The sequence below is a fragment of the Amblyraja radiata genome, chromosome 5, assembly GCF_010909765.2.
Source record: "Amblyraja radiata isolate CabotCenter1 chromosome 5, sAmbRad1.1.pri, whole genome shotgun sequence".
Lineage (NCBI taxonomy): Eukaryota > Metazoa > Chordata > Chondrichthyes > Rajiformes > Rajidae > Amblyraja > Amblyraja radiata.
Window position 1 is genome coordinate 29577505 of NC_045960.1, and position 10782 is coordinate 29588286.

A 10782-nucleotide genomic window follows, 5' to 3' on the forward strand; every position below is an offset into this window, starting at 1 on the left:
TATACTTTACTTTAGGATCAAAGAGGCCAAGTCGATGGATATTTTTAAGGCATAGATACTGTAGATAGATTCTTGATAAGTACAGGTGTCAGAGGTTATGGGGAGAAGGCATGAGAATGGAGTTGAGAGGGAAAGGTAATCAGCCATGATTGAATGGCGGAGTAGACTTGATGGGTGGAATGGCCTAATTCTGCTCCTATCACTTATGATTTTATAATCTTATAAATGGCGGAGTAGCCTTGATGGGCCGAACAGACTAATTCTGCTCCTATCACTTATGAAGACCTTGCACCAAGTATATAATATTTTCTATAATCTAAATGTCGTGGGTAGTACAACAGAGACTATAGTTGTAAAGTACGGTGTTAGCTATAAAACACTTCAATACATTCAGTCATGAAAGGTACTATCTATTTTTTTTTTTAAACTAACCCCAAGGTTATCATTTGAAATGTGATGGCAAAACAGCACATCTTCACAGTTACACTGGAAAGCATAGGTGAGTCATAAAGTTTACAGCTGAAGACAGGCGAGAGGAAACTTTCCATTCATTTATAGTTTGTTGATTGTGACCACATTTGCCTGTGGCAGGACCCAAGCAAGCAGACCATTTCAAAATGCACAACCTGAACATCCAGGAATACCAGAACAAATCTTGCAAACTTCCAAATCCTAGCTTACTGTTAAGACAGGTATGACAGATCACTGACTGCAGCATTTTTTATTTTTTTATTTTTTTTAAACACCATCTGCAATCATGAACTGAAGTTATGACATTTACATTTTAATTTCTATAACAAGATTATTAGATTTTCTTGAACACCAACAAAAATCAGTTGAATAAAAAAAGGGAAGTTTATCACAGGTAAAAAGATCTGTATTTGTGAATTAAAATCTTTATAATGAAATAAGCCAAAGCCAATACTTACTGGTATTTTATCAGACAGCAATCCAAGAAATGGAGAGGATAGCGCATAAGCCAATGCATGTCCCAGGAACACTAGTCCCACAGATCCAGGCTTCAATTTGAACTGGGAAATGTAAGAAAAAAAATTACAGTCAACGTTGCATAAATCATACGTGGCTTTACATATTTTTAAAAATACAAGTAGTTAAATAAGCCACATTGAAACAAGTTAAAACTATTTTTTATTTAAAAAGCTTTTATCTGATACAGGTTCACCACCGATTTTCCAGCAACTGATGATCCGGCACCTCCTTTAATTCAGAACAAATGACAAGAGCATTGCGTGTTCAGATTATCTTTGCATCTTGTTCAGCGCGAGCATTGTGGGCCCTGTGCTGTGCTTTCCTATGTTCTATGAATGCCAGATTCGGGGAAGCAGTAGGGGAGTGAGGGGAGAGATGGGAATGTGGGGAGAACAGCATGGGATTCATCTATGATTAGAGTAAATGGCTGTTGGTAAATTGGACTCGGTGGGTCGAACAACCCGTTTCTTTGACTCTAAATGATGTATGATCCACGCAGTCACAAGTACACAAGACACTGAAGCAGATACAGGCTGCTTTTCCCCTCCTGCTCACTCTGCTATTCAAAGGATCACGGCTAATACTTTATCTCAGTGCCACTTTCCTGTGCTAATCCCATATCACCCAATATCCATAATATCTAAAAATCTAACAATCTCACTTTATCTAACTGCAGGGACCATGTTACTCATTTCCTTTCTTTCCCAAGTATGCATCCTGCATCTTATTAAATATATCTCTGCTACACCTAATAGCAAGTTCCTTATTTCCACCGAATAAAGACATTTCCCAAGGATTCATCAATATTTTATTTATTCATGTGTGTATATATTTATATTATAGTATATGGACACATTGATCTGTTTTGTAGTAAATGCCTACTATGTTGTGTGTGCTGAAGCAAAGCAAGAATTTCATTGTCCTATCAGGGACACATGACAATAAACTCACTTGAACTTGATATTTATTAATGACCATCTGATTTTTAATTTTAGATTCATCACAGAGAGAACCACATTCTCCATGATTATTTTGTCATATCGTTTAAGGTTCGCTACTACAGTCATTACAAGCCTTGTCATTTTTCCTCCTGTTTAATTGGACCATTGAAGAGATTTGTGTGTTGTATAAACACTCATTTAATATTTAAACAGTTTAATATTAGTACAAAAGCGATGGCTGACAAGTGAAGTCTAACTCTGTCATCTGCTGCACCCCGTCACCTGACCACCCAGATTGGCGTTGATCGTTAGACCCAGATCACACCAGTTCACGAGAGATCTTGCGCTCGACAAGCGAGGGTTCGAGACCAAAGTGGCTCGGCCACAAGATGGCGACAGTACAGCTATCATTCTTGGGAATCCTTCATAATTTCACTATTACCTTTTTATCCTTTCCATAATGTGAAAAACAGGAATGTGCAGAGTTTATAAAGGTCAATGGTAATGCTGCTTCATTCTTCTGATGCAAAAATCTTGGATTTGCCCTGTGCAATATGCACTGAACATCCCAATCTTTAGAAAGAGGGTAGATTTTCCACTAACCATTGTGAGAAAAACTAATGATTGTTCCACTTCTTAATAGTTTTACTCTAGTTTTAATGTGCAACTTCCTTTTTAGTTTATTTTAGCTTAGTTTAGAGATACAGCGTAGAAATAGGCTCTTCAGCCCACCGCGTCTGCACCGACCAATGACAGAACGTACACTAGTTCCATCATACACACTAGGGGCAATTTATAGAACCCAATTAATCTACAAACCCACACGTGTTTGGAATGTAGGAAAAAACCAGAGAACCCAGAGAAAGCCCAACTGGGAGAACATGCAAGATCCACACAAACAGCGTCCGTAGACAGGATTAAAGCGGGTGTCTGTCGCTGCAAGGCAACAACTCAACCGCTGCGCCACTGAGCCACAAGTTTTATTTCTCTTTTTTTTTTAATCCTTTTTTAAAAATCCTTTAACAATTTTTATTTAACCACAAATCCTCAACAGTTGTGCCAAACTGTTTACAGCAACTCCAGAACAAGGGGTCACAGTTTAAGGATAAGGGGGAAGTCTTTTAGGACCGAGATGAGAAAAACATTTTTCACACCGAGAGTGGTGAATCTGTGGAATTCTCTGCCACAGAAGGTAGTTGAGGCCAGTTCATTGGCTATATTTAAGAGGGAGTTAGATGTGGCCCTTGTGGCTAAGGGGATCAGGGGGTATGGAGAGAAGGCAGGTACGGGATACTGAGTTGGATGATCAGCCATGATCATATTGAATGGCGGTGCAGGCTCGAAGGGCCGAATGGCCTACTCCTGCACCTATTTTCTATGTTTCTATGTTATTTTCCCTTTAAAAGAAACCAGGGATAAAGTTTGAAAAGTTTCACATTAAATTTACCTTGTCATTTAATTCACAAACAAGTCAACACATCTAAAATGAGAATGGTTTGATACTACCCAGACAAATCAGGGTTTAGCTTTTTTAAAAAGCTGAATTAGTTCACTCCTCATACCTCACAAGATAAAAGGAAATAGAAGGAATGCATCACAGAGGATATTAAAAAAAAAAGTACCTTTTCAATAAGAAACAAGGATATGGTGGGATCCAGGAATGCAATGCATGAACTTATGGAAAAGATAATCAGGCACATTAAAGTAACTTTAGGGATTAACACCAGCTGCCAGAAACTGCCACTACTGGCAACGCCATCTGAAAAGCAAGAACACCCGCTACATTATTAGATCACCTCCATTCTTGAAAGTTACAGCATTTGTACTTTGTTACAAGTAGAGTTTGTACACGTAGACTTGATGGGCCAAATGGCCTAATTCTGCACCTATAACTTTTGAATTTATGAACACAAACCTTCTTCAAAAATCTCTGTTTAAACAGCGTGTAACATGATTACGAATGACCTGACATATCAAAATACAACTTTGCGCAGATTCTCCCATAAAGTTTTAAAGCATTTTACAAGATAATAATGAGAATAATAAAATGTTTAATGATATTAATTAATGATTGGCTATATCCCATTAGATTAATTATGGGAGGTACACAAAATTGCTGGGGAAACTCAGCGGGTGCAGCAGCATCTATGGAGCGAAGGAAATAGGCGACGTTTCGGGCCGAAACCCTTCTTCAGACTGATGGGGGGTGGGGAAAGAAAGAAGTAAAAAGGGAGGAGGAGGAGGAGCCCGAGGGCGGGCGGATGGGAGGAGACAGCTAGAGGGTTAAGGAAGGGGAGGAGACAGCACGGGCTAGCCAAATTGGGAGAATTCAATGTTAATGCCATAAGGACGCAAGATTAATTATGGGATTGAGTTATGGAGATTATACATTATAACAAAATAACTAATGCAAGTGTATGTTGGTTACTATAGAAAGTGGTTGACAAAAGTGCTGGAGAAACTCAGCGGGTGCAGCAGCATCTATGGAGCGAAGGAAATAGGCAACTTTTCGGACCGAAACCCTTCTTCAGACTACTTTTGTCTACCTTTGATTTTCCAGCATCTGCAGTTCCTTCTTAAATAGAAAGTGGTTGTATTCATAGAGAAATCTGCTGACGGATAGTTCTCAGGAATGAAACCCATTCGTAACTCGGGGTCCACCTATACTTGCCAACATATTAGTTCTAGTTTTCCTCGATTTGGTTCATTGATACGGCTTCTGAAACTTCTCCCCTCCCATTTTTTCTGCAACTATGTACTCTTTCTTCGCCTAAAGTAGTACAACAGCTGGTTCCTAAGCAACTGGCTATCCACCCTTCTGTTAAGTGGCACCCAGAAATTCATCCAGCTAGGGCAATATAGCGGTGCAACGGTAGAGTTGTTGTTTCACAGCGCCAGAGACCCGGGTTCGATCCTGACCATGGGTGCTGCCTGTGTGGACTTTGCATGTTCTCCCTGTGACCACGTGGGTTTTCTCCGGGTACTCTGGTTTCCTCCCACATTCCAAATATTTGTTGGCTTTCAGGCTAATTGGCTTCTGTAAATTGCCCCTAGTGCGGAGGATGCAAAACTGAGATAACATAGAACTAATGTACGGTTGATCATTGGTTGGCATTGACTCAGTGGGCCTAAGGGCTTGTTTCCATGCCTTATCTGTAAACTAAGCACTAGCCCCAAGGAAAATGGAGGAGGACTGGCCAAATGTTGTGCCTTCCACCACAGTGATGAATGCTGTGGTGGATGTTTGTGTGTGTTCTTTTTCATTGTACCGCTGCTGGCAAATTCATTTCACTTACACTTTATGTGCAAGTGACAAATAAAACTGATTGTTGTTGTTGACTCAAAAAGTAAGCAAGAACAAAAAAATTTAAGATGCAGAGGCTTACCACATCTTGGTAAAATGCACATGTTCAAAGGTATCATTAATAGAACTATACATCCCAGCAAAATAAAAGGAATTTGATATCCAAATAGTTGATACAAGTAGCCTCCAATAGGTGGACCCAATGTTAGGCCAAGTCCAGAGAATATCTCCAGAGATCCCTGAGGGGGGAAAACAAGTTTGGAGATTGAGTTACTGCGGCTTTAAATTCTGTAAATATAAAATAATTAAAAACAACAGATCAACAAAAATTGTTTCAGCTATGGGACAGGTGTGTAGTTTTGTTTAGAGATACAGCATGGAAACAGGCCTTTCGGCCCAACAGGTCCACGACAACCAGCGACCCACACATATTACACTATCCTATACACCAGGGACAGTTTTTTACATTTATGAAACCAATTAACCTGCAAACCTGTACGGCTTTGGAGTGTGGGAGGAAACCGAAAATCTCAGAGAAAACCCACGTAGTCACAGGGAGAAAGAAGAAACTCCGGACAGACAGCACCCGTGGTCAGGATTGAACCCGGGTCTCCAGCGCTGCAATTGCTGTAAGGCATCAACTCTACCGCTGTGCCACCGTGTCGCTCTATGTGGTTCTACTTTGTGTGCCAATATACCACCAAAATTACTCGATAAATGGTAAAGAATAAAGCAGATAGTCCTCATATTCGTAGGCCAAACATGTCTAAGTAGGTAGAGGATCTCCTATTGATGGCTGAGAATAGCCACAGAGCTTAATCTGCACACCACAGTTCGGGAAAGTATAACAAGGAGAAGGTGCACCAAAAAGGCAAACAAATTAAAAATTACAGAACTGATTGAAATCAAGTTTCATAAAATAAATTAATATGTGTACAATGTATAATATTTTCATGACCAATGTTTCCCTCTTTAATAATGTTAATCATCGCTTTAGTATTGGCATTACATCTGTTATTACCATAACTGTAGCTACGTTATTTGGAAACGTTGCAGCAAGAATTGAGAATGATGCAGTTGCGCTTGCAGCAAAACCGATTGCATCTGCTGATCTTACGATGAAACACAAAGAGATAAATATGGCTCCATCTGGGGCTAAATTCAATATGCTGAAAAGGGAAATAAAAACTGGTATCAACTTCAAGAAAGGAATGCTAAATGTTTTACCATGTTATTTGACAGGTAAGCATTACAAACATTTACACTGCCTTCAGTCAGAGTGATACAGTGTGAAAACAGGTCCTTCGGCCCAACTTGCCCACACCAGCCAACATGTCCCAGCTACAGTAGTCCTACCTGCCTGCATTTGGCCCATATCCCTCCAAACCTATCCTTTCCATGTACCTCTCTAACTGTTACTTAGATGTTAGGATAGTCCAGGCCTCAACTAACTCATCTGGCAGCCTTTGTGCAAAAACATTACCCCTCAGACCCTATTAAATCTTTTCCCCTTCACCTATTCACTTTAGTTCTCTTTATATATGGTTTTAAAGATTTACTTCATGCACATCAACTCATTCCATTTGGTTACAGCTGTAATTCTACTGTTCACATCATGAAGCGAGTAACTCAGCGGGTCACGCAGCATTCCTGGAGAACACGGATAGGTGGCATTTCAGGTCGGGACCCTTCTTCCTGACCCAGAATGACATTTATTCATGTTTTCCAGGGATGCTGTCTGACCTGCTAAGTTACTCCAGCACTTTGTATCTTTTTTAGAAGGAAATTGCTGACATAGGGGAGAGAAAATGCATCCGATCCTGAGAGGTGAGAGTTTGTAATCGAGGATCATGTAGAGACTTTAATCAGGAGGTTGATTTTAGGGTGACTGGCAATAGCGATGGAGAGGTGGTGGTCAGATCTCAAGGGGTTGATCAAAGCCAGGCTGGCGTTGTGGACTCAATTCAACGTTTCAGAGTTAGGCACGAGTGATGGGGGCTGGTAGAATGGGGCTGATTCTATGCTAAATCTGTGAGTCATGCACTCATACATCATGAAAGCAGGCCTTTCAAATGAGTCCTCTTCGACCATCAATTACCCATTTACAATAATGATACGTTAATCTCATTTTTTATTCTCCTCATGTTCTCATCAACCCTCTCTAGATCCTACCACTCACCTACACACCAGAGACAATTTACAATGGCCAATGAACCTACCAACCTACGCATTGTTGGGATGTGGAAGGTAACCAACGTGGTGCAGCAAGGAAATGCAAACTCCACGCGGGCCAGCACCTGATGTCAGAACCGAACACAGATTACTGACGTTGTGAGATAGTGATTTAATGTGCTGGAATGCAGATACATTAAGGAACAAATTAGTTCATGAGTCATAGGAGCCGAATTAGGCCCTTCGGCCCATTGAGTCCACTCTGTCATTCAATCATGGCTGAACTATGTTTCTCTCTCAACCCCATTCTTCTGCCTTCTCCTCGTAACCTCTGACATAGCGATGTTACAATACTTACCTTCAGCGGCGCTGCAGTTCTGCCACTGGCCGTGTGCGCGACTTTGGCGCCTTTGAGGGGGGGGAGGGAGGGAGGGGGGGGGAATTAATATGCCGTTTTCTCCTGCCTGTCCGAGATAGATTTTCTCAGCCTGCCAGCTGATGCAGAAAAATCCTTCCGACTTCCGTTCTCGGAAGTTTAAAAAAAATCGGGGAACAATTTAATCACCGGAGTAAAATAAAAAAGCGACTTCTAACGGGATGGATCTCACATAGGGGACGAAACACGGGGTAAGTCGTATATTTTACATATAAACTTGCTTCTTAGGATGACTTTAATCAAAATTTCCTTGGAGAAAATGTGATTTTGGCCCCTTACGAACCGGCAGTGTTTTTCCTGCCGATATGGGCTTCAAATTCACTGCAACCGCAACGTTCCAATCGATCGCGTTCCACAAAAACCCACTCGCAAGATGATTTAAAAGCCCATTAATTTACGGCAATTAAACATAAAATTCCTTCCATTTGGCCTATAAATTCATGACAATGAGATTTAAAAATCATGTTATATTGTGAATTCTTGTGTGAATGTTATTTGGACACTTGGGCTATTTAAAAATGTTCATCTTTTCTTAGGAAATGGATAGATGTTTAGATCTAGTAATTGAATTTTGTAATTAGCTACAATTAGGTAACTAACTAATTATATGCTTTAATTTCAGGTCATCCAAGAAAGATTGTTTAATATTTGTTTCAGAATGCTTCAATCTATAATAACTGAACATTTCTTTCAGTTCTCTTAATTTTTAAGAACGTTATGGGCTCTTGACTGTCCTTGATCACAGCTTTTGTGTTAAGTCAATGGAAAAGCAATAGGGAACAAGATGCTAATTTCCGAGTATGAAAATGGCCATAACTTTTAATACTGAAGACATGAAAGTGAATTAGGTGTCAAATTAAACTTCTTTTTATGCTTTATCTGAAGGGATAAGTTGCAGACTTGATATTTTAAATCTCAAAATTTTGTAACATTGCTACTCTGCCACCCGCACTAATCAAGAACTAGTCAATCTCCATTTTAAAAATACCCAATGACCTGCTAATGAATTCCACAAATTCACCAACCTCGGATGAAAGAAATTCCCCCTCATATCCTTTCTTATGGTCGTCCTTTTATTCCGAGGCTGTGCCCTCTGGTCCTAGACTCTCCCACTATTGGAATGATCCTCTCCACATCCACTCTATCCTGGCCTTTCACTATTGGTAAATTTCATGAGGTCCTCCTTCATCCTTCTAAACTCTAGCGAGTACAAGCCCAGTGCCATCAAATGCTCATCATACGTTAACTCAATCATCCCTGGGATCATTCTTGTTAACATAAAACTGCATTAAAATTCAATGTAAAATGATATTTACTACGCACATTTGCACCAGGGAATTAAGATTTTGGTTCTCAATATACCATTATAAAGAAAACACCAATCGGGTCCAAAGCCAATACTTCAATTTCAAAATTATATAATCCTGCATATCAATGTTTATAATTTCATTGAATCTCCCTCCCTTCTGGTCATTTATTGATAAAATGCAAATAGTTTTAAATTTGTTTTACAAATAGTTCCACACAATCAGACTCCCAAAGATGTAACCTGAGCAGCATGGATAGTAAAGAACGTAACTCACCCAAAAAGAATAGTGCAGCAACCAGAGACAAGCATGCCAGCCACAAACATAAATTTTGCACCAATTTGCACAATCTGGGGGAATAAAACAAGTTAGCTGGTCGCTCAAATGGTCAACTAAAATGCCTATCAATTCATGTTTAACGCACAAGCATTAGGAAATCAGAGTAGCTTTAGTTTAGTTTAGAGATACAGCACGGAAACAGGCCCTTCGGCTCACCGAATCCACGCCGACCAGCGATCCCCGCACACTAACACTATCCTACATACACACGCAGGACAATTTACAATTTTCTACCAAAGCCAATTAATCTACAAACCTGTACATCTTTGTAGTGTGGGAGGAAACCGGAGGACCCAGAGAAAACCCATACAGGTCATGGGTAGAACCTACAAACTCCATACAGACAGCACCCATAATCAGGATCAAAGCCGGGTCTCTGGCGCTGTAAGGCAGCAACTGTACCAGCAACTATGCCACCCATATGTTTAATATTCATCCTCATCGGTTAAACGCCCACACTTAAAAAATTGTAATCCACTGATTTTTAACCAATTTTTAAAAAATCATTCCCAACGAGTATATTTCTCAGGTACACAAAATTGCTGGGGAAACTCAGCGGGTGCAGCAGCATCTATGGAGCGAAGGAAATAGGCGACGTTTCGGGCCGAAACCCTTCTTCCTCAGGCTGGTTAATTACAGGCTAATAGTCTGCTTTAACATGTCACTGATATAAATTAATACAGTTTCATAAACTTCTGGACTATTAAGTGCATCTTTTCAGACAGCAGGTTACAGCTTTACTGCTCCACCTGGACCCCTGTATCCTAGCTTGATTGTCACTTTAAACTGTATAGATACTGGTGCTCAAAGTTACAGATTATACAACCTTGTGCTCCATTTCTCACTGAGAGAATTGTTCAATTACCAACCGGTCTCCAAACGTACACACTGTGAAAGAGAGTTATCATTGCGTTCCATGCATTGGTACAAGAAAAAGCAGTTAAATATGTACAGTACTGCACCCAACATATGGTTTTGAGGCCAGGGATCAAGGTATAACTGAGAGAAGCGGCTTACAGCACATTTCAAAGTTTCATGAATAACTGCAATACCTATTGAAAGCATTCTAATAAGATAGATACATCAGCAGCCGTGCCATTCATCAAGCTTTAATTTCTTACGCAATCCATTTTATGGAGTTTGGCTGTATTTCAAATTATAAATGTTGACTTCACTTCTATCAGTAAAATGATGAAGAGTATGGTCAATGACATCAAACAATATACACTCATCAATAGTCTCTCTCAGCATTACTTTGACGAGTGACGTGCCTCAGGGTTCGGTGCTGGGCCC

At 40.1% G+C, this 10782-nt stretch overlaps 1 protein-coding gene across 2 annotated transcripts in view; it reads right to left on the reverse strand.

Annotated features, from left to right (window-relative positions):
• Positions 1-10782, reverse strand: part of slc18b1 (solute carrier family 18 member B1) — a 32871-nt gene that overhangs the window by 9506 nt on the left and 12583 nt on the right. For both annotated transcript variants that reach the window (XM_033020921.1, XM_033020919.1), the window contains exons 4-8: positions 9427-9500; positions 6257-6404; positions 5318-5474; positions 3554-3690; positions 930-1031 (exon numbers count right to left, since the gene is read on the reverse strand). In XM_033020921.1, the coding sequence (XP_032876812.1) occupies positions 930-1031; positions 3554-3690; positions 5318-5474; positions 6257-6404; positions 9427-9500 (618 nt within the window). The remainder of the gene's footprint in view (positions 1-929; positions 1032-3553; positions 3691-5317; positions 5475-6256; positions 6405-9426; positions 9501-10782) is intronic.